Raw genomic sequence first — 25,226 nt, forward strand, 5'->3', positions numbered from 1 at the left:
GCCGCTCCATCTAAACTCATATTTGTAAAATGCCACGGTGGGATAATGATTCCATCACAGTGCTGCTGTGTCAAGGCACAGGAAATGTATTTGGGAGTCTCTTGATGGGAGGTGAGCACCTAAGTCCTTTGGGTCCCTTTGTAAATCTTAGCCCAAAGTGTCCTACAATTTAGTCTGGCAGGCTACAGGACAGACCAGGGAATGTCAAGTTTCCTTCAATCATTTTGAGCCAGGTGGCAACCATAAATCATGTTCTTCCAGGTGAAAAGAGTTCTGTAAATAATAAGGGACTGGTTTCTGTACGTTATAGAAGCTACTGTTATTAATAGTAATATAATGGTAATAATGTCTATGTTCTGGTTATAACCTGTGGCCCTGCTACTGCAGTCAGGTCTGCACAGATGGACCCTTGTGTCTGCATGTTGACTTCAGTCATATTCCATGTAGACACAAGAATCTGCCTACATGGATTGCATTATAGGATTGAGGCTTGTAAGTGCAACAAATGAATTTTTCCCCAAATGGATCTGATTGTAGGATCAGGGCCTCTATATTCAAAATGTCTGTTTCTCTATGTCTATTAAAATACTTTCAGAGTTCACAAATATTGCAATCAGAATAGTCTCTGCCTGGGAGATGTCCATTTATTACAGACTATGATATCCATGTCCACATCAGTGTTCCCTCCGCCCTTCATTGAGTTAATCCTGTGCAGTGTGGTGATACGGTTCTATTTAAAACTAAAACCTAATTTCTTTGTGAGATGGCACATTAAGACAACATTTTCAGGGCTATTTTTAAATGAGAGAGGGAGCTAGATACAAGTGCAGGCTGTGCTGTGGTCTGTCACAATTACAGTTTCTTTTCTCGGGGAGCACAGGGACTGCTCCTTCTATCAGCCGATAAGGGTGAGGGAAGAGCTGCTGGCCAAGGCTCTGAAATACATTCTCCTGCCCCCCCTCCTCCTCCCACTGGCCTGTGGAATGAACCAGCCTTGCTGGAGGGAGCAGGCTGCACTGCTTATGGGATGGTACACACATACTAGGCTACATGGGGCGGGATTGTGCCCTCCCACAGCTCCCTGTGCAGCCGTGCATTTCCGTACCACTTCCTGTTTGGGCCAGTGGTCAAATACTATAATCTGGCCCTTGGTGATCATCAAGAGAACCATTAATTAAATAGCGATAGCACAAAATAACTAATAGTTCTTGTAGTTGAAAAATAAAAATCTGCTGGTGTGTCGTATGGATTAATAAAGATGAAAAGCACTATATAAATGCATCATCAGCATGATCATAGTTATTATCCCTGGGGTGTCATTGGCTCATGCCGAGTAGAAAGTCACTAGTATTGGGTAGGGGCTTTTACTTGCTGTGTTAATGTCCTTTTATTTTTTTTTAAAGCCATAATATAAAGTATATATTTTCTTAGCTCGGAGGTATAGTGATATGGTAGATACCCTCATGTATTGCTGTGATTTAAACAGATCTCTTTGTAAAGATTATGCATTAATTGCCATTTGTTTTTGCAATATTATTTTAAGCACAGATAATGTTTTAAAGATACACCCCTGATCCCGTTACCTATGTACATTTTTAGTAATTGTTTGGTATCAGATGTGGTGATTGCCACAAATCAGAATGTGTGTGTGCTTATGACCTTTGTTTTAATCCATTAGGCACTCCTAATAATGTAGAGCTCAATCTTGTAAGGTGCTGAGTGCCGCCTGAGGGGTGTTACATGACTAGCGCGATGGAAGATGTGGGCACTCCGTACATTGCCGGAGGGGCTCAACATCTGGCCACGTTAGCCTGTTAGAGACAGAGAGTGGGATTTTCTAAATGGATTTTCAATGGAGCAGTTTAGGGCCATTGCTGAACGCTTTAGAAAATTTCACACTGAAGATTCTATAGCAGTGGCTCTCAAACTTTTTTACTGGTGACCCCTTTCACATAGCAAGCCTCTGAGTGTGACCCCCCCTTATAAATTAAAAACACTTTTTATATATTTAACACCATTATAAATTATAAACCGACCCCCAGTTTGAGAATTCCTGTTCTATAGCAACTGCCTTAATTTCTGCTGAAGCCAAGATAAATGAGACGTTACTCGATATTTCATTTTATTTAGGGATGAGGCAATATATTATGGAGCCAAACTTAGTAACTCCATAATTTAAGGGGCATTTTTGATCCTGCACCCTGCTTTAACTTCCGGCCTGAAAGTTTAAATGTTTAGTTTTAAATCATGAAAGAATTTGAGGTTCATTGTACAAGACATTGTAGTTATGGGTCAGAAAAATTGTGGGTTACAGTTTTTGACAATTGCTCTTGATATGTTTTATCCACCCATAACTCCAAAATCACTTGGCCTAAAGGCTGCAGCATCGTTAACCAGTGTGAAAGAAACTCCAGGGTCTAGTTTGACATTTCTGAGGATGTCATTTGGCAACGCTGAGTTATTGTTTTAGAACATTATGGATACGGAAGACTCCATGGACCCTATGATCTCGCTGCCTCTTCCCCCTGTCCCTTTCATCCCACTGGCTACAGAGGGACCCTGTGAGACTGCAGTGGAGTTCTCTAAACTCCCAGCTGCACTCAATAGCTATTGCCCTCACAAACTAGCCAAGGGGCCACAGGTATGCAAGAGATCTGAAGGCCCATGTACATAGTACTCAGTACAGTTCTTTGTTTTAAAAGGTTTGTGAGATATACTATGGAGCCATAGTAGCAATGCCAATGTTAAGATTGTAAAACCGTTCCCATTCTAGGCCTTACTTTGAACCACCTCTTATTTTTGCAAGAGTTCATTTCTGTCTCAAATTATGCTTGCTTATGCCAGAGGAGAACTTTTTGGAGTTATTCGGACAAGCCATTTTCAGGTTATGGGACCGTAAAAAGTTAATGGTTGACTACTATGAAGTTTGTAGGGTGTGTGTGTATGCATTATGGGCCTAATTCAGAACTAGTGCCACTTAAGTCAGTGAACCCAAACCACTGTTGATCTGGTATAAGAGGAGAATTAGGCACACTCGTGCGCACACACCACAAACATGTAAAACCATAGTATATAAAAAATGTGTCCACCCATTTTTAAAATATATGTATCCCAAATTAATATTAGGGCATAGATGTTTTTTCCTTTTTTGGATACACTAGTTCTTTAATTTTCTTAATACTAAAAAGACCAGGTGGTGTTTACACAGTTCTTAAGCTTCATGTTTACTGACGTAGAGTTTCTCTTTTTTCTAACCTGGCGCTCTCATCTTTATAAGCTAAACAGTTCTTCTGTCTTTTCTGTATTCTTGGCTTTTTTAACACAAGAATAGTGTTTTGCCATGGGAAATGATACGGAAGGAAAAATAATTCTCTCTGAATAGGATGTTTTGTCAAAGTTTTCTGAAAAGTGTCAGGACTTGGAAAAGGGATCGTATGGATTCAGTTCAGACTTCCCCCCCACTTATATTTTCAATATTTTTTTACATAAATAGTATTTATATCAATAAATTTTAAGTCCACAAATCACCTACATCAGTGAGCAAAGAATTCCGTTTTGATAGGTCATAATACCATATGAAGTTAGTACTGTCTGAGGACTTATTAGAGTTGTGTTTTACAATAAAGGCAATTATCTAGTTAGAAGCCAAAAAAAGCTTGATGGGGGGAGGGAGGGGGAGAATTTGAAAGTTAATAATAAAAAAATCTGTTATCTTCATTCCACGTGAAAAACATAGCAATTGCACATACAATAAGAACAACAACAGTAAATGTCCAAAAAGTTTAGTGAAATTCGGAAAATAGAATTTGAAAGGAAATCACAAGAAATATTGCCTCTACCTGTCTTTTTTGCAGTTAGGTAGTTAAAGAAGATTTAGCATCCTTGAAATCACAAAAGGTAAAAAAAAAAAAAAAAAAAAAAAAAAAAAATTCTGGTCTACAGTCACAGAAAGCTTAGCCAGGAAAAGAACAGACACTCTCATACCCCAAAACTAAAATTCTCATTGCAAAATCAAGTGTCCTTTTATGTGTCTGAATAGACTTTGTAAGAGCAGGAAAACCATACTTTAAAAAATTGCAGTATTTGAGATGGCCTTTGCAACCTCAAGATACTCTCATCACCCTATCATTATCAGTCAGTAAACAATCAGGTTCTATAAAGTTGCAGAGTCTGAAGATGTAGAAAGGAATCATGAACCATTTTAGAATGTGGGAAGGTATTTCAATCTCCTAACTCCATTTTTTTTTCTCAGACAAAAAAAATTGATTAAATGAGTCAGGGCCCTAATAGTCTTAAGATTTCAAGATTTAATATTATTCACTGTAATTTCTATGTTGTAATGAGTTAGGAAGTTATTTTTAATCAAGACCCCAGAAAGATTTTATACTTTCCCCTGATCTTACAAAACCTTATTTTACCAGTTTTGGTAGCATCTTCTACATTGTCCAGTACACCAATTTTATGATCCATTCAATCCAGTTTAAACTCTGATAAAGTGCGACTTGAGAGCACAAGTTGCTAAAAAGGACTGCATTATGTGGGATGTCTAAAATCTTTTCAGATAAGTCTGGTAAGAACATTGAGTTTTCTTCTGCTGAATGAACAGCATTGCAGACTACTGTAGCTAGTAGGGTTGACAGGGGTGAGAGCAGGATGAACCAACAGGTCCCTTGTAACACTCTTCCTTTTGACATCTGAGATGGAACATGCTTTTGGGGAAGCTAGCTTCAACCACAAACACGTCTCCCCATACCCGCTGACCCATGTGTATTCTATTGATGTGTCTTGGGAGACATCTTTAATAATATAATAATAATAAATAAATGAACAAACTGCAAAATAGAAATGAGTCTCCTTGTAGCACACAAAGACATAAAGAATGCTGTATATCTTCATTATTTATACAGTAATAATCACATAGCTCCTGCCTGAAATGGGACTAGTAATAGATGACAAGGATGGGGGAGAATACTTAGGGATCTCAAAACGGTCTGGAAATATGGTTTCAAAAAAGAAGGGAGGATTAAATCCATCTTCCCCCACACCTCTGATATTGTCCTTGAGGAGAAGTTGATACAGGCCACAAGGAAAGCTACTACATTAGGATTCCAGGAGGTTGAGTGCTAATTCCCAGGTGGGCCAGTTCTTCACAGTACTATCTCTCAGATTCACCAGCCCAGTTAGGAAAAGGTAGAACCAAGAAGTCTCAGGCCTTGTCTATACTAAAAGGAAAAGTCGATCTAAGCTACGCAATTTGAATTGCGTGAATAGCATAACTCAAATCGACGTAGCTTAGATCTACTTACCACGGGGTCCACACTACGCAATGTCGACGGGAGAGCAGTCGGCGGTCGATTTAGCAGGTCTTCACTAGACCCACTAAATCGACCGCCGATGCATCGATCGCCGCAGTGTCGATCCTCTGGTAAGTGTAGACAAGTCCTCAGTGAATAAACTGTCTCTCAGAAGCGTTAAACCAATTCAGATGTGCATCTCTTTTATGCTATATGTGAAGTAGTAGTCTCCTGTGTTATTTTGCCATCTAAACTGGCAAATAAGAGGTAATGTACCTCAAGGTGACTTCAGTCCAGTAAAGGCCCCATTCAGGAATGCTTTCCAATTCAGGAGGTGTCATAACTATAAAGGGAAGGGTAACAGCTCTCCTGTGTACAGTACTATAAAATCCCTCCTGGCCAGAGACTCCAAAATCCTTTTACCTGTAAAGGGTTAAGAAGCTCGGGTAACCTGGCTGACACCTAACCCAAAGGACCAATAAGGGGACAAGATACTTTCAAATTTTGGGGGGGGAAGACTTTTGTTTGTGCTCTTTGTTTGGGAGTTCGTTCGCTCTTGGGACTGAGAGAGACCAGACATCAATCCAGGTTCTCCACATCTTTCTAAACAAGTCTCTCCTATTTCAAACTTGTAAGTAAATAGCCAGACAAGGCGTCTTAGTTTTACTTTGTTTTCTCAACTTGTAAATGTACCTTTTACTAGAGTGTTTATCTTTGTTTGCTGTACTTTGAACCTCAAACTAGAGGGGAGTCCTCTGAGCTCTTTAAGTTTGATTACCCTGTAAGGTTAATTTCCATACTGATTTTACAGAGATGATTTTTACCTTTTTCTTTAATTAAAAGCCTTCTTTTTAAGAACCTGATTGATTTTTCCTTGTTTTTAGATCCAAGGGGGTTGGATCTGTATTCACCAGGAGTTGGTGGGAGGAAGGAGGGGAATGGTTAATTTCTCCTTGTTTTAAGATCCAAGGGGTTTGGATCTGTATTCACCAAGGAATTGGTGAAAGGTTTCTCAAGGCTTCCCAGGGAAGGGAATCCATTTGGGAATGGTGGCAGCGGACCAGATCTAAGCTGGTAGTTAAGCTTAGAAGTTTTCATGCAGGCCCCCACATTTGTACCCTCAAGTTCAAAGTGGGGATACAGCCTTGACAGGAGGGTACTTAAGCATATTCTTAACTTTAATCATGTGCTTCAATGCTGCCCAGAACAGGGATGGATTTAAGCATTTGCTAAATGGTTTCCTGAATAAGATGAAAAGAGTAAAGGCTTCAACAGTTCAGGGAAGGGGAAGCCTAAGTTGATGAAGGACTCATGCCAGTGTCACTGGTAGGAGCAGTTAGCATTCAGGAGGCTGGAGCAACACAGAGGAGTCAGGCCTGGAGGCTGCTGGATGAGCAGGAAGTCCTGGAGCAGAAGAGGTTTTTTTCCTTAGATGATGGTAAATGGAATACACCTCTACCCCGATATAAAGCGACCCGATATAACACAAAATCGGATATAATGCGGTAAAGCAGCACTCCGGGAGGGTGGGGGGGGCGCGCACTCCGGTGGATCAAAGCAAGTTCGCTATAATGTGGTTTCACCTATAACGCGGTAAGATTTTTTGGCTCCCGAGGACAGCGTTCTATCGAAGTAGAGGTGTATGTTCCTAATTTGTTTGGGTTTACACCTTGGTGGGGTCCTGCTCCATGACTGGGGCTCCTAGGTGCTACCACAATACACACCATAACAACAGCAGATTATGCCTGTTTTATCACCGGACAAAATTAATAAAATATGTTTTGCGCATTTAAATCATGCCCATTTCCATGCTGAGGAGATAGTTTTTTGTTGCCAGTTGCCATCCCTGCTTTATAAACATAGCAGTTTCAGCAATATCAGTTGCGTTAAAAGTTTTGTTTGATTTATTTATATGGTGCTCAAGTATATTAAATGTCAACAAGAACTTGACCTATGCCAAAGTTGTTATTCACACAGCTGCAACTATCCCTACAAATGAGTGATAAAGCAATAGTTGTACAAGTAAATCAACTTTCAGCTCCAGTAGCAGCCTCCTTGTATTGCTGCCTGTCTCATTCACTCATGTCCAGTTCTGTGAGAAAGTGAGCACATTTACTCTAGGGAAATCGTGAGAGCTGAGGGTGTTCAGCATCTGGCAGAATCAGTCCCTGAGAAATCTACTTGCATCAGGCTGCCTTTCCTCTTATGAAACTGAATTGTCACCTTTCCTCTCAGTGTCTGAATGCAGATTTCAAAGAGAGGTGGGAGAGTGAATAAAAGGGAAGTAAGAAAATAAGAATGTAAAAACAAGAGAAAGAAGTGGTGAGTACCAAGAAGAGCACCAAGGAAGAGGTGAACTAGAAATTGAAGTCCCGTTTCAATGCCCAGTGGAAAGACTGCATAGACTTGAATGGGCCTTGAGTCAGACCCTTGAGGAATTGATTGTACAAGATACTGAGCATCTTCAGCCCTCATTCGCTTCAGCGGGAATTGAGGATGCTTAGGACACTTGAAAAAGATTTTTTAAAGGACAGTTCTTCACATAAGCCATGAAGTCTAGGCCTTAGGCTTGGAGAGTTTTGTGGGCATTGTACTGAAATTTATCTCTTAGGATGAAACTGCAGGAGAAGTGTAGATGGACTGGGGAACTCAAATCCAACCACCCAACCCAGGGCAAGGGCTACAATGCAGCCCCCTTGTGGCCACAACTCCACTTTGAGGTCACAGCCCATCTGTGCCATTTACATAGGGAATTGGGACCGTTGCCTGCCTCCATTTCACACTGTGCCACTTCTAGAGGCTGCCTTTGACTTGGGTGATTCTTCATTTACAACTGTCTCTTATCACAGGCGTCCATGTCGACTTTGGAAATAACATTAATAAAAGACTGGGCTAGATTCCTGAGAGGAATAGCTTGATTTCTAAAATTGTAACACTTTAAAAGGTGTTCCTGTAAAACCAAAATGCCAACTAGAGAGCTTTTGAAAGCTGCTGGACTGATATGTCTCTATTGAGGCAAGCTCTACCACCTCCTGTCACTGCCTCTGCTTCACCATTCCATTACCTATCCGTTTTTCGAAAGGAAAGAAGAAGAAACTCCATACGGATGGAGTCTCAGTTTAATGAGAGGGACTTTAATTAGCATTAATGGCAGTTCCATTGGTAAGGCCACACACGTTGAGTTGAGAATATTTTACATTCTAACAATTTTAGTTATAACGTTTGAAGGATTACTTGTTTGTCTATGCAGATGACAGTTTTGAAATTCCATTTGCCTCATATATGTATAGGATAGTGTTTGAGGGCCATTTGAATAATTTTTTTGAAGTTGAGATTGAAGGTGCGCTACTGAAAGCTTGTACCTGACATGTTTCCACCATAGGGTGGGGGACAGAAGAGGCATGCACTGTGCTACATTTCCTGCTTCCCTAGTGTTTGGTCATGAATAACGTTCAGTTTATCAGCGAGTCAGAAAATAGTCAAGAGTGGTTGAGAGACATGGTAATTATTGCAAGAAAGCTCTAAATGAGGTTCTTACCATTTTCCCTTTTGCTGTATATGAATGACCTGACTTGCTTCTCTGTGAGCTGAGTATTCACAGTACATAAAACTCTTTATTTTATCCCACAGTCTGGAACTGAACGGAATAATCAACAGTATTTTTTAAAAAAACAGACCTCACTGCTTTGTGAACATTATTAGCTACTGCTACAATGTCTGCAGCCAGGCCAGATGGCTAATGTCACTTCCAGCAACAGTTCTCCACCCTCAGAGGCCCCACATCTGGGACCCACCTGCACAGACCATTCTTTCCCCCCTTACACTTGAACAGCAATTAAATGTAGTTGGGGAGGGGAAAATACATAGTCGGATCCCCACTTAATATCATAGCCCCCTTAAGGAAGGTAGCATCTTGCTTATTTAGAGTACTATTGACTGGTGAGAGATGGTGATCGCTCCATTTGAATCTGTACGCTAAGTGCTATCAGTGACACAGAAGAAGAACAGCAAGTAGAAGTGGAGAACAGGAATTATTTAAAAAAAAAAAAACCCAACACCACAAACCAGAACAGTCTTCTTTCATAATCTTGGCAGGAGTATGAATCCCATTTGTGAAACTGGGACAGCATCAAATTAGTTATGAAAACTATAAATCAATATGAAATGGCAATCAGCATCCTCTCCTGCTTTTGGATATGCCCAACATGGAAACTTTTCTAAATGTAATCCCTGTTGTCCTGTTTTCCAGCTGATGTAAGATCTCAGGCATGCCTCTTAGTAATGGAAGCTAGAAAATAGTGCATAGAAAAACTTCTGCACGTTTTACTTGGAAATATTTACAGCATTTTCTGTTTAGCATAATCAGAAGGTCTAACCTTAAATGGTTAATGTTACCATAATTTAACTGCCACAAACACTTTAAAGTCTGGCATTTTCTTTATTTTCTACTAACTGTCTATTATTTCACTGTTACTGATGTGCAAATACATCTCTACCCTGACATAAATCAACCCGATATAACACGAATTCAGATATAACGCGGTAAAGCAGCGCTCTGGGGGGGACGGGGCCGCGCACTCCGGCAGATCAAAGCAAGTTCGATATAACGCGGTTTCACCTATAACGCGGTAAGACTTTTTGGTTCCCGAGGACAGCATTATATCGGGGTAGAGGTGTACAACTTTAAAACATACATATGGCAGAGGGACAGTGAATCAGGTTAAACCACTTTCATTTTCCAAAAACTGAATCCAGATGTTTTGCTGATTGATACAGTTTTTTCTTTTGTTTGTGAGGAACCTGCATAACTTGAACTATCAAGTTGTCAGTTTACTAAATACAATATAAGAAGTGGTTTGTAGCCTGGAAAATCGTTGGCAAGTTGTTTAAATTAATGACCGGATTTGTTTTCCTCTATACTTATGATGGTATTTCTTCAACCACTCCCTTTTTCCAAAATGGACAGAGTATATTGAGTGGGTAACATTTCCTATACATATTTAAATTAAAAATGTAAGCAGCACATAATTATACACTGAGAAAGAGATACCTTAGCTGGAAAAGTCAGATCCATATAAGGACTTTCCCAAAGACTGGGTGTGTTTGGTTATGGAGTCTTGGTCCAGGGGAAATTCCTTTCCTCCCTCCTCTCCTGCAAGGCACTAAGGGTGCTACACAATCAGGATTTCCATATGATTCACTCAGAAAACTATAGTGTATGTTTTTTGCAGATCAGTTTATTGGGTATCATTCATGTACTGCTGTGGACTGTAGATGGAATATATGGGAGCAGAGAAAGGGTCAAATTCTTGCTGGCTTTTGTTCCTACTTGCTTAATAGAAAATCTACACGCAAAAGAGGATGAAGGGTGGAAGTCTGTTACCCCTACCCTTGTCCTGGCTCCCCAGCTGCATACAATGAAGCCCTTGCCACTCCACAAAACTGTCACAGTAAGAATCCCGGAAGGGTTGTGAGGACAAGGGGTGTTTTTCACCAGTATGCTGCTTCCATTCCCTGGCCCAGTGATGAACATTATGTGCCCCTCGTGTGCAGCTTACCTGTTCTGTAGGGGGCAGGAGGGGTGAAAACACTTCTGATCAGAATATGGGTGCACGGCAAAAGTGCTGCTTTTGTAGCAGCTGGACCTTTTGGATCCAGATCCACCATAACCAAGAACAAGGCCATCCAATTTGGTCTCTGATGTTTTCATCCAGTGTCATTACAACTGTCCCAAGTGATGAGGCTTCTGCCACGACCCGTGGCAGTCTGTTCACTAGTCTACGTTCGTACATGTAGTCTTCAAAATATCTTTGAAGCCCTTGAATCCCATGGGGTGATTTCAAGTTAGGCCTCCTTGTGTCCAGATGGCTGATATCAATGCACCTCTTTCTGTGGGCTTTGCCTGACTGCTTTGTGCTGTTCTGTCAGCATTCTGTATTCTTCCAACACGGAGACTGCACCAAGACATTGTCATGTACATTCCATGAGGGTGGAGAGACTTAAACACCTTTCTTCAAATGCACCACTTTGCATTTGGACATCAACACACTGCAAAATATCATCGTTTTTTCTAGCTGTGTGCATTTGATTTTGCATTTTTTAAAAACAGTTTGCATCCTGCATAGACTGCTTTTTGTGGCTTTTGATCTACTTTTTCCATTTTAATAAATATGAGCAAATAAATAGTTGCAACAGGAGAGGATAGGAAGAGATGCGATAGACATGAGGGACAAATTACATGTGATTGCTATTCTTCTTCTGTAATGCCATATGGCTGTTGTGTGTGCCACAAAGACAAATATCTACACACCCAAGATAAAGAAAATATGCAACGGGCCAAGTGGGAACACTATATGGAATTTATTTTGTCAGGCTCATGGATGATATAATTCTTGAAGAGCTTTTCTTACACACCACTAACACCAAATTCCATATTTCTATTTTGGATATGGTGAGGCACTTTTTCAGGGAGTTGTGTGGGGTTTTAACTGCCTTCATCACATTGTCTTTAATAGTAGTTAGAAAGCTCAAACCCCACATAGTCATGGGAAAGTTTGTGGGTCAGTGAGGTATTCTTACCACCACAACAAAAAGCCTTAACAATGTTTATTTTTATTTTATTTATTTACCTGAGCTCTCCTGTCTCTCTCCTGGTTGAGCCTTTCCTCTTCCAGACACTTGTTTTAGCTTTTCTGGTAGCATCCATTAGTTCCCCATATGGACTCTCCCATCTGTTTGAACATCTGTCTTGTATCCTCTGACAGCTTCCAATGCTTCCTGTGGACACACAATTAAGTTCCTTTGGCCTTCACTCCTTCCTCCTCTGCTTCTTAATATTTTGACCTGCAGTTTCTTTCAGCTTTCTCTGTTGGTCCTTGAGCTCCTGCTACGTATCTCAACTCCCCATGCCAGTTACCAAACTCCCCCAGCTGATTTGTGACTTGTCCATCTGTTCCCCCTGCTAGCGGATGCAGCTATGATTATCCGAACTTCAAAATGCCTTCTGCGTACCCAAAGGCAAAGTAACTTGGTACTAAACTTGTCAAGGACAAAAGTAGGTTGGTTATCAGAGCAGTTTTATTCTATCCATCAACCTAGGACTTTGTCCATCTCACATTGAGGTCAGTGAAAAGATTCTTTGGGAGTTGGACCAGGCACATAATTCTATACCAGTAGTTCCCAAACTTGTTCCGCTGCTTGTGCAGGGAAAGCCCCTGGCGGGCCGGGCCGGTTTGTTTACCTGCCACGTCTGCAGGTTCGGCCAATTGCGGCTCCCAGTGGCTGGAGTTCGCTGTTCCAGGCCAATGGGAGCTGCTGGAAGTGGCGGCCAGTACGTCCCTCGGCCCACACCGCTTCCAGCAGCTCCCATTGGCCTGGAGCAGCGAACCACGGCCACTGGGAGCCACGATCGGCCGAACCTGCGGACGCGGCAGGTAAACAAACCAGCCCGGCCCACCAGGGGCTTTCCCTGCACAAGCGGCGGAAAAAGTTTAGGAACCACTGTTCTAGACAGACACATTAGATGCATGAGGCTGTGTGCCTACATATTGAATGGTCCTGATGGCATCCAGGAAATCAAGGTGAAGCACAAATATCTTGTGATGGAAGGTATAGTATAAATGGAAAGCTGAATTCTGTTACATTTTACATACTTCATGGATCACAACAGGCTTTAATAATTGAAACAGTATCCAGCATGTTCCTCAATAAGATTTTGTTCTGTTGAGAGATACTTTAATAGAAGGAAAGTTCGGCAGATTTTCATGAAGCTTGAAGTTTGATTTCAAGTCCCTTAGGGCAATGGTTCTCAACCAGGGGCCTTCCAGAGGGTACATCAACTCATCTAGATATTTGCCTAGTTTTACAACAGGCTACATAAAAAGCACTAGCGAAGTCAGTACAAACTAAAATTCATACAGACAATGACTAGTTTATAGTGAAATGTAAGTACAATATTTGTATTCCAATTGATTTATTTTATAATTATATGGTAAAAATAAGAAAATAAGTAATTTTTCAGTAATAGTGTGCTGTGACACTTGTATTTTTATGTCTGATTTTGTAAGCAAGTAATTTTTAAATGAGGTGAAACTTGGGGTACATAAGACAATTCAGACTCCTGAAAGGGGTACAGTGGTCTGGAAAGGTTGAGAGCCACCGTCTTAGGGAAAATCATGCTGTTGGATGGTGTCAAGTGGGATACATAGATCTCCATGTTCTGATGGAGGTGTGGGGAGGAAAGGTAGGGGGTGTGCCTGGCTGTATCATGCCTATCTACAGTGTAAAAGCTATAAGGATACTGAAACATCGTCAAATACCACAGCTGGTCATTTCCATATTTGTAATGCTTAACTCCTATTCACAATAACTTTCTGGTTGTGTCGATAAAGTTTAAAATAAGATTCATGTTTAAAAAACAAACAGCAAAAAGCCACATTTATATGCTGGCTGCATAAGGTTTTCTACAGCACTAAGGCCCTAGTAGTTTCCACAGAACATTCCCAGCATCAATTGCAAACCGTTTTCTATAGCTCCAGGCACTTGAGTTCTTAAGAGAGGGGAACCTTTGCTGCTTCTCTCCCGCAGAGATCTCCGGACTCCCCTCTGCTGTGAAGCTTAGGAATTTCCCCAGGAAAAAGTTTTCTGGAGCAGGAGAAGCTGCACTGAGTTCCTGGGCTCTGTTGGAGAGGGGAGGCTGCTATTGTAGAGTAGTTCTTTAGAGTTTCCTTTTTATATAAGCAGCCCACCTCAGCTGAGCCAGGCTGGGGGGGGGGGGGAGGGGGAAGCCCCGCCCTAGCCCCACCCCCATCCACTCTCAAACTCCCTCCCACAGCCTGCACCCCCTCCCTTTGCATTGCCTCCCCCCCCCCCGTGTTGTCTTTTTTGATTGTGGAAATATGGTAACCCTACAAGAGGGTCAAGGGTTGCCTCTTTTCTTCTCCGTGATCTTGGGAATGGATAAGCTCACCCTTGGTACCTGGGTTACCTGGCTGACTCCCCTAGCTTGTACTACTCTGCATGGTTTCTAGCTCTAGGGACACAGGGGATGCTGCAGAATAATCCGCAGTGGAGTGACAGACAAGGGAGCTGGCACTAGGCAGCCCAGGGACCCTGGAGATCAGGTTGAGTCTACAACTGTAGAACTTCAGGAGAGCTCAGTTGAGGAAGGGGACCTTTATCTCCCAATGCCCTGAGGAGCTGCTAAGGTTTCTAGAGGCCCTGACTACAGACCTTCTGAAGTCTGCAAGAGACTCCAAGTGCTGCCTCGTGGGGTTGAAGTGCTTTTAATTTCATCCCTAATAAAGACATTGGGACTTTGCTTTAACTGAAGAACTCAACAGAATCTTAACTATGTAGGGCCTCCACTGGGGCTCCGTAGTGATCTCTAACCACTAGTCCTTCCCTCCCAGAATGACTTGTAACGTTCAAAGCCCTTGAGCAGCTTCAAACAGACACCGTTTTTTGTTGCTAATCAACGTATCAGATAAATGTTCCCTTCTTTCCTCTGAAGCATAGATGTTCCTTCTTCCCTTCCCTCTTGCTCTGCCCTTCCCCCAAAACAAAGTAGTGGCAGACTTAATCCCAGGGTGGGCAATATTCAGTCTTGCACTGATAACTGGTTTAAGGGCCAGTATCTTGTGGACTGAGGGTTAGATCCTGGCTCTTTTATCTCACTGCTACAATGGGTACACCCAGCACTTGTTTCTGGCTCCAAAAGTTCCAGTGATTTTGGACTTTAAAAACTGTGCCACTATTATATGTAGAAAGTTATTTTAGGTAATTTCTCTAATGCGCTAGGTACCTGTGTGGACCTATCATCATAGTATTGAGTGTCTTCCAAGTAGAAATAACAATAACTCTTTCTTCCCTCAGAGCCTGTAATAAGAGAAATAGTTTGATTCATTTTTATAGGTTTGGTTTCATTTTCTGTGTGTTCTTGTATATAAATTGTATGCACAAAGAACTTATTCAAGGGAAGTTAAAGGAATGAGTTCAGGTATGGAAATGTTGACACTCACAGTGATTAACTCTTGCAGGATTCAGTTTTGCAAGTTATGTGATGTGCAAAAGACATCAGACAGTGCTCATAAATGTTTGTCGGAATTTGTTTGGTGTGACCCACATAACTCACTAACTGCTTTGCCACTTGTGAGTTGGTAAAACCTTTATACCACACCATTGTGTATTATGTTAATACATTGCCAATTTTAAAATCAAGATTGGATGTTTTTCTAAAAGATAAACTTCAGTTCAAACAGGAATTATTTGGGGGAAGTTCTGTGGCCTGTATCATACAGATCAGATTTTAGATGATCACAGTGGTCTTTGTGGCCTTGGAATCAATTGAATATAAGTAGGTAGTAACAAAATAAAGTTTTGCTTGGCTTGCTGCAGTCCATAGAAATGCAGCAGTTATTACAGACGAATGCTATTATTTAGGATAAGATTCCCAGGCCCTTCTAAATACTTGTATTTATTTATGTCAAAATCTTATGTCAATTATCTACTTGTTAATAACAACTAAGAATACTTAGCATAGTACCTTTTGTTTTAAAAGTGCTTTACAAACATTGACTAATGATCTCGATACCCTTTTTAGGCTTCTAGTATTGAGTTCAACAAAGTCCCTTTTTTATTTCACCAGGGGACCAGGCAAAGAACGTAAGCACCTGCTAAGCTTTAAGTACATGAGTAATCTTTTTGAAGTCAATGAGGACTACTCAGGTGCTTAAAGTTAAGCAGGTGCTTAAATACTTGCCTAACTGGGTCTTAAGGGCACATTCCAACTCCCATTAAAATCAATAGAAAGACTCCTATTGACTTTAATAGAGGTTAGACCAGGCAGTTATGAGTTCTCTAGAAAGAAATCAAAGCATGCTTTATAGCAGTGTTTCTCAGCCTATTTATCATTGTGGGCCGCATATGCAGCTCTGTGGGCCACATCCACACAATATATGAGGCTGTCACATGGGCCGCAGCTGTGTGCTGATTGGGCTGTGGGTTGAGAATCACTGCTTGCTGTTAAACTGCATATCTAAAGTAAGACTTGACTAATGTTTGGTCCAGTGTATTGTGTACTTATAACAGGACCCCTGTGCACCACAGAAAGGTGTATGCCTGTAAAATGAGATTGGAGTGTTTTCACCAGATTTTAAAAATATTTTATATTTTCTATATTTTAAATATTTTGTATTTTTAAAATCTGTTTGGTGAAAAAAACTCCAATCTCTCATTTTTTTTGTAAATGTGCTGGGCTTGATGGTGCTGTCCTGGTGCAGAACAAATCTGCAGCAGAGACTATGGGCATCTGGCCTGAACCACTGTGACTCCATGGCATCTGGTGGGAATTTTGGTCTTTTTATTTTTTTTAACTTTCCATTAAATAGATGACTTCCATCCAACGATTCCCAGAGGCTTTGCAAATATTAATGAATTTATTCTCACAACACTGAACTGCATAGTGGCTCATAGCTATATAGTGCTAAAGGCAGCATGGTCTGGTGGTTAGAACATTGACCTTGGACTTGGATTCAATTCACGGCTCTGCCACAGATTTCCTCTGTTGCCTTTGTCTCCCTTGCCTCAGTTTCTCACTTGTGCAATGGGGATAATACCTCACATGGGTTTTGTGAGGATAAATACAGTCAAGAGTTTGAGGTGCTCAAATGCTACTGTAAAGGGGACCATATACGTACAATAGATAGATATGTATTATTGTCCTTGTGTTATAGATGGGGAACTGAGGTGCAGAGAAGCTAACATGACTTGCACAGTCATGTTAAGTCTCCCAGATCCAGGAAATGAATCCAGATTTACCAAATCTCCATGGAGTAGTTTGGTTTGAGGTTTGGGTCCATTATTTTTTCTATTCTCCGTCAACAATAACAACAACAAAACAAGAGCAGCAAAAAATTCTCAGCCAATAAATAAAATATCCGACAGAAGTAAAGAGAACAACAGCTAAATGTTGATTAGTAATCGAAAGTCACACACAAATGAAATTCCTGCTACTTTTAATACAGGGCCGTAAATGCTACAATCCCACTCCTTGCCAATCTCACACTGGGAACCCATACAAGGTCAATAACTGAGGGACTGTGGATCCAGACTAGCGTTCATGTAGATATACTCAAACCCTAAAAAACTGATTTTTAGCAAATGAATTCCCTGATCAAAATTGACAGAGGGCAAAGGATTTATGCTATCAGTTAATTTACTTTATAAGAGGAACTGAATACATGGGGAAATGTGGTTGGCCATGAGGATGCTAAGCTACACAGGTGTCCTGAACCCACTGCACATCTATAGTTGCAAACCCTTATTCATGCAAGTGCTCCCATTGATTCAAATGGAAATACATGGCTGAGTAGGGGCTACTTGCATGAGAAAGGGGGTTGCAGATTGGGCCCATAAGCATGGCGAGAACATCTGGAAACTGGGAGGGAAAGCTGAGTGGGAGTTTATGGGAACATATATCTATTAATTAGGCAAGTTACAGTGGTTATGGTGACCCGTTAAGATGGCATGGGATGTCAAGGAAGAATGGAGTTATGATTAAGGTATGGTTCTGGGAACGAGGAATGGATGGATGTTTTCTCCTTTCCATTATTTTTCATTGTTGAACACCCTCTACACTTCCTCATTTCAGCCAAAAGCTGATGAGCCCAAAGGTCACAGTGAAGCAAGCTGTTCTCAGAGATTCCTGGCCCAACTGGTGTAGGGATCTCATGTTGCAGGATTGCTAGCCAAGTTTTGTAGATGCAAATGGTACTGCTGAAGAGCCAAATTCATCTCTGGTATGCGCCCATTGAAAACCAGTTGACTTACACACCAAGAATAAATGTGGCCCCTTAACTTTGGGTATTTATCTAAATCAGATCTCCAAACCCTACTGCTGTTGATCCCTTGGATTGTTGTTGTTGCAAGCTATCAGTTTGAACATGGAGACTTGTTCCATATACTGTACATAGAGAAGCATGTTTGACTTCTTTAAGTAATGAAAAACTGCAGCATGGCACAGATTAAATCCATTCAAGACAACCAAGAAAAGAGACGTATGTGCAAGTCAATGAGAGGGGGAAAAAAAACCCAACATATACAAGCCCTTTAGTGTGCACAGCATAAGATTTTTTGGCTGGCACTCACATGATTTTATTCAAGGGCTGGGAAAGAACTATGATTAGTTAAAAGCTTCGGCAAAGTCTGGAGGGAGTGCTCTAAAGAGTTGGGAGCTGCACAGAGGTGACTGTAACTCCTCTAGCAATTTCAGACTATTATTCTGTAGCTCAGGACAAAAGCCTTTTCTTTCCCTCCGTGTTCAAAGAGACATTTGTCTTGAGATGTTGCAGCTGTGGGCTGTGGGATTGCTTGTTTGAAGATACTCCTTCGTAGACGAGAGGAGAGTCAGCGCACTGAAAGTGGTAGTATTTTATCCTGTGTGGGGTTTTTTTTCCCCCCTCTTCTCCCTCCCTCCCTCCCTCCGCTGCTACCATGTGCGGTTTTTAATAAGAAGAAGAATGTGGAGGCAACATTTTCCAGGCAAGGGGAAATTTCCTGTTTCTTTTCTGTTTGTTTAATAAAGTGTGTAGTTGACTGTAAAACTGTAGCTACTTTGTTGTGAATGTGTAATTCAATAGATTGTCGGGCTTGCTTCTTGATACACTTTTATATAGTGCAAGTGAACATGTTTAAAGCTTTTTTTTTTTAATAGCTGCGTGGCGTAGGCAACTGAGATTAATAAGTATTAGGCAAATGGCTTCTGCTTTTGTTTCTGTGAGATAGTACCAGCCGACTTGCGGTCACACAAAGACTGCCATTTAGCAGGGAGCACTCCCTAATTCTCTTGGCAGGGGTGCCACTGGAATCGGATACAAGTGGGTGGCAAAGGGGAGGAGCTGCAAAAGAAGACAAGCAGGCTTTGTGTATTAAAAATGAAACAAAAGCACTTTATACACTGAGCTGGGTGCAACAAGCTGTGCTGCTTGTGAATCGGGGTGGAGTTTGAGTTCTCAGTGTTACAGGGAAAGGGTTTTTTTCTTTCTCCTCCCTTCCTTAAAAAGCTGTCCACTGAAATGCTGGAAGAAGTCCAGAGATAGCAGGGAATGCCCCAAAATATATATAATGAACAGTGCTTGGGTCAACTTTGCAAGCTTTATTATGATTTATCTTCAAATCAGAAAACTTCAAAGGAGTGGAAAGCTTTTTAATGTTATACATCCCGGTATATTTTTATAATATATTTCCTTGATGATAAAGAGCGCTAATCTCACTAGAAAAAGAGACATTGCATGTTCTCCATCTCTGTTTGTGGCTCCCTCTTATTTGTAGCTACGTGCCCATGAATTGAGACAGAACTGTGCATTTTTTACAGTGGGGATAACTCCTTGTTTTATGTGCTTAATAACTCTTCATAGATTAGCTCTGTGCTTTATATTATTTTATATGCTGCGTTTCCATTCCCCGTGTTCCCAACACTTATGTGATAGAGAAATGTGCTGCAGAATTAAAGGTTTAAGGCCCATGATTTAAACCTTGAATGGGAATTTTGAGTGGGGGAATTTTTTAATTACTTTCTGATTTTTTTTTTTTTTGCTTATCAATTCTTAATGAAGCAGTCATATGTGTCAAATGTGTTGCATAAGTTAAAAGAAGGAGAAAAATTATGACGTTTGAGTCCATAAATTTGATTTTCCTGTGTCCCAGCAGTTTGGTTTGAGTTTGTGTATAAAATATATGCATAATAGATCTGTAAAGTTTATATACAGAGTCATAGAGCTACAACTAGATAGATACAAAAAATGAACCAGCCAAGGAAAATATATTGCACTGTATGATTTAACTTGCAAACCTGTCAATGGTTTTTATTAAAATGTAATTACTGTACATTATGCACTTCATCTCATATTGATCTGCTTCAAAACTTTCTTTCCCTGTCAAATTGAAGTCAATTACTTCATTGTAGTAAGAGAAAATGAGAGCCATTCTTCTAAATATTTAGCACAATTTCCAGCTCACATTCATCCTGGGCAAGTGTATTTTTGTCTGTAGACTAGCTTGACATGTCTAAGGAGCCTATGTCATCACACACAATTACATCCGTAATCCCAAGCAAAGACACAGATGTCATGTTTCCAAAAAATAATAATTCTTGTGACCTACAAAGTCACTTATGTAATGATAGGATGATAAAACAGTTGGTTGGGAAGCGTTTCAGTTTAAGTGTCCAAGTTTCAGATAGCCATTGGTTTTGTTTTACTTGTTACATTATTTGAGAAAATAATTACCCAACCTCGTCTTGTCTACATCACTGTTTGTAAAGAGTTCTTACCCTGCATAGGCAGCAAGCTCTGATTATGTTTGGCTGAGAAACACATTGGCCAGCACATGATGTAAATCTCAGTGACTACTAAAGCCATTGTCCAGGTGGTGATGTAACTATTTATACTGTGCCATTTGCCTGTGAGCATATCCTTTCTTTGCCATAACAATATGAGGCTGTCATTATGTGATGGTCTAGGCTTGGTTACACCTTAGTAACAGTTAATCAGTGTTGTGATTAAGTTGCTTATTAAATAGGAAAAGTGATGAACCTCGCTGAAGAATAATGCTTCACTTATGGATGGTAAGCATTTGAGATTGATACATGTTTTATTCTTATCTGCTTATGGCAAGCTTCTTTCACTTATCCAAATCATCTCAGCTCTGTACCATCCAAACTGACACAGTTGCACTTCCATCTGGATAAAATACTGCAAGCATGATGTATTACTTCCAGTAAGTGCAAAAGGAAATCTCAATAGAAAAAAGGCAACCTGTTTAGAAAAACGTTCATGTTACATTTTGAAAATATTTCATCAGAACTTCTGTTTGTTTTGGGTTTTATTTTTTTAAATCCCAGTCAATAAAACAATATCTGAGAACCATTAAACATATTTCTGCTAAATTTGCCTATGCCCAGGGTTTATTTCTCCCCCCCTTTCCCCCCCAAACAAGTATAACAAGTTTTTAATCAGTATTCAATACATACCAGTGCAGATTCCTCCCTGGGGTAAGTGAGTTGGCTTCAGTGGAGTTCTGCAAAGCATGATTTTGGCTCATTGTGTTTCAGTCTGTCTTTCACATATTATTTGATGTAGATCTTGCTAATGTTGTTCACCTGACTGAAATCTGGATAACAATGCATGTTTAATTTTTTTCATTTTTTTTTTAAATCAGCGTGGTGGTGTTCTCATTAGTTTCCTTCCCTCGTTGTCATTTTTTGGCATAAGGGTTACACTGACACCACTTTTGGCCTTTTCCACAGCAGGATATTGCCATGTTGACCATTATCCAGGAAGCCAGTGCTGCAAGTGAGAGATCTTAGTTCCATTCAGTAAACGATCCCCCCTTTTCTGGGTTCTTTTTTTATCTGCTTTTTGAATAGCTGTAGAGTCACAGACTATGGCATTTGTTCTGTAATGCTCTTTGTTTAGGTATTTATGACTTCCCCTGTGACCCTCCTTAACTAGTCACAGGTCTCCACTTTAGAAAGGAATGGGAAATGTAATTTGATTTTTCACAGTTAAAATAACTCCGTTGACTTCTCCACGATAAAATAACCCAGCGCTTGTCCAAATAATCATCATGAACGATTACTGTAATAACTAGTAAATTGATATGTTTGGAACTTAATGTAGCAGGGAGATGACTATCAGATCTAGATGTACTGAAGACCGTCATTATTTCCATCACCACCTGAATAATATAGTAGAGTAACTAGGTAGAACAGATGTGTTCTTAACCTAGACCGAAAAAGAAAATCAAAAAAGATTCTGCCTGGTTCCTCTATCAGACAGGCATCTCTTATGGCCAACATTTTAAAAAATGGCCTCTTATATTTTTGAGGGTCAAAATTAGAACACATTGGGCCCGCATTTTCAGAAGGGCTGAACATCCACAACTCAAATCAAGGTTAACAGGAGCGATGGGTATTTACAACTTCTGAAAATCAGGCCTAAGGTTGCTTAAGTTAAATACCCAGAATTAGCTGCCATCTTTGAAAATTTGAACCCAGAACACTTAATGCATGGGTCAGAGATCCAAAGTACTATGCTCCCCAGATACTGATTCATTTAAAAAAAATTACTATTTCATCCAGTGATTTCCAAGCACTTTACAAGTGTTAAACCTCAGACCCCTGTGACATAGGTAAATAGGATAGCCAGGCCTCTATGAAATATTCACAATGAAATTTGGAAAATCTCAATGTTTGAGGGCTTAGCATTGTATACCATTGGAAATGGGACCATTTCTGAATGATTCTTTTTAACAAAATTCAAAATTTCCAAGTAAAAACCTCCGTTTTTGAAATTTCATTGCAGTGTACGTGGGGAGAGGGAGGGTTTCTCTTGCATAAAAGCCATGAAAGCTTGCATGTTTTGGTGCCAGTCCTCCATTTTACAAAGCTATCGCACAAAATTAATTTAGGGCACTTAAGCACATGCATACTGAGACTACTCTTATGCGTAAAGGCACACATGTTTGAAGGAGACGGGCTTTACTGGACTGTGAAATTGCCTGGAATTATACTGTGAAAATATTTTTGCAACATTTTGTGAAAAAAACAACAACAAATTAAACACTGTCACAGAACCCTAATTATATCACTATTCTACATACTGATAAACTGAGGCTTAGTATCTTTTAAGGGACTTATCCAAAAATGAAACAGTGAGTCATTGGCAGAGCTAGGCATAGCACACAGGAGTCCTGGTTCCTGGGTCCCCATTTGGCACAATTGCTTGTTGGTTAACCTTAGCTTAAAAAGAGACGAGGCTGAGAACATGTAGTTGTAGAAAAGGCAGCTCAGTTTAACAAACACACAATTACATCTTGAGTGCAAAATAAACGTGTGGGAAAAATTCTTGTAAGTGGATCCATGTAAGAATAACAAAAACCCTCTGAGCTGTTTCCTGGCTGCTGTCACTCCCAGCTCTGGTTGCACATGCTCAAGAAGGAATCCTGAAGATTTCCCACAGCAGCTGGGGTAGGGGAGTTTAAGGTATAGTCCCCATATGTGCACACAGATTCCTCTCACCTGCTCCAAACGCCAGTTTGCAATGTGTGGTGCAGAGACAGAAGAGAAACAGTTACTCTGACTTATAATATTGCTACTGATTTCATGAACTAAGATGTGTGTGTAGGGCATGTCCCCCACTCAACCCTAATGATACACATTTGTACAACAAAAGAGATTCCTATTCTATTTCTATTAAAGAACTGTTTGATCTATGTTTCTTGGTTGGCTCTTCCCTTCCTTTTCCTTTTGGGGTAAACACCTGTTTGTTTATGGAATGATTGTTGCCCAGAGTCTATTTTCTGAGGTAGTAGGAATGCTAGAGTCTTTCCTCAAAAACCACAATTTTAAAGGCCTGTACAAACATATAGAGTGAAATTCTGACCCCATTGAAGTCAGGGCTTCAGTGGGGCTGGGATTTCAGTGTTGAACAAATTAGTTTGCACACACACTCAAGAAAACAAAAGTGGGGAGTCTGTCTTATTTGGTGACATATATTGAAATATAAGGATACCCTAGCAAAACCTAATTCTAGGGCCATATTCTACTTTCACTTACACCTGTGTTGATCAGGAGTAACTGCACTGGAGTTAATGGAGTGGCACCAGTAAAAAAAAAAAAAAAAAAAAGGGTGAGATCAAAGTCAGGAGCCCTATAGTAATAGTAGTTGGAGTTGGAAAATGCATGGTAGATCAGGGTGGGGCACCGATGTATTTCCCTAATAGAGAATGTATCAATAATCAACTGATACCTATGCTGAGTCTCCCAGCATCCTTCTCGTCCAGCCAAACTACTTCCTAAAGCTTCAAATACAATAAACTTGTGTTGTATGCAGCCACTTCCCACTTGACACTGAAACCAAGTTCAAATAATACCCAAACAGGAGCAACTATAGACTGAGAAGTGTTTATGTCCTGCTGATCTAACAGTAAAACTCCTTTTGATTGCAGGTATTCGCCCACAAATAATGAATGGCCCTATGCATCCTCGTCCTTTGGTGGCTTTGTTAGATGGAAGAGACTGTACAGTGGAGATGCCAATTTTGAAAGACTTGGCTACTGTTGCATTCTGTGATGCACAATCAACTCAGGAGATTCACGAGAAGGTAAATTTAACTTCTGTAACTTCATTGAGATGTTTTTGAAGGGGAAAAAGATGCTTGTCCTCTTTAACAGCGTATTTATTTTCCTGTTTGGGTGCTGCATTTTAGTGTGATGAACTGACCATACTTCTAAAAATATCTGTGGCTTACTACTCAGTAGAACTGGCTGGAAATCAGGATGTAATTTTCATAGATATTTCAGGAGGGTTTTGTTTTGTTTTTTGTTTGGCTTTTTTGCATCAAAATTTTAATTAAAAAAATGCCCTCAACATTTCTAATTTCGAAGTTTTTCAGACAACTCTCACATTCAGTGTGGGGTCCTGCGCTCAACTCAGTGGCATCGGTCTGTCTGTTTGGATGTAAACTTTTGAATGTTGCACCCAATCAATTCCAAAATTTCAGGGAAAATTCTAGGTGTCAGTGGGCAGAACTCTGTTGATTTTGGAGAAAATCAGTCAACTGGAAGAGGGAAATGGGGGACCCATGGAGCTCCTGGAATCTGGTTAGCATACACATCAGCTTCAACCAAGTCTATAATTGTCTCCGTATCAAAGAACTGGTTATTGGCAGCCATTAACACCTTGCAACCTAACTGCATCCCCCATCTCAGCTTGGCCCATCCTCCCAATAGAGTTTAAAATGTTGACAGCTGGAATGATTTACCTCCCTAGACAGAAAGAAAAAAAATAATGACGAGGGGGGAAGGAGGACACACACCCAGCCTCTGGCATGGGAGGAAATGGGTGATCTCAGTAGGGGAGAATTGGGGGACCCC

The 25,226-nt window shown here is 40.5% G+C and overlaps 1 protein-coding gene across 29 annotated transcripts in view; it reads left to right on the forward strand.

Moving 5' to 3' along the window:
- Positions 1–25,226, forward strand: part of CTBP2 (C-terminal binding protein 2) — a 226,210-nt gene that overhangs the window by 163,949 nt on the left and 37,035 nt on the right. For 25 of the 29 annotated variants that reach the window (XR_010589509.1, XR_010589510.1, XR_010589513.1 and 22 more), the window contains one exon: positions 24,300–24,454. Coding sequence is in view for 17 of the 29 variants with exons in the window: in XM_065553541.1 (XP_065409613.1) it covers positions 24,300–24,454 (155 nt within the window). In the remaining 12 variants the exon portion in view is untranslated. Of the gene's footprint in view, positions 1–18,415; positions 18,834–24,299; positions 24,455–25,226 lie in introns of those variants that run through there. The other 4 variants (XR_010589519.1, XR_010589521.1, XM_005305863.5 and 1 more) reach the window with 2 other exon arrangements.

The sequence above is a fragment of the Chrysemys picta genome, chromosome 7 (assembly GCF_011386835.1).
Source record: "Chrysemys picta bellii isolate R12L10 chromosome 7, ASM1138683v2, whole genome shotgun sequence".
Lineage (NCBI taxonomy): Eukaryota > Metazoa > Chordata > Testudines > Emydidae > Chrysemys > Chrysemys picta.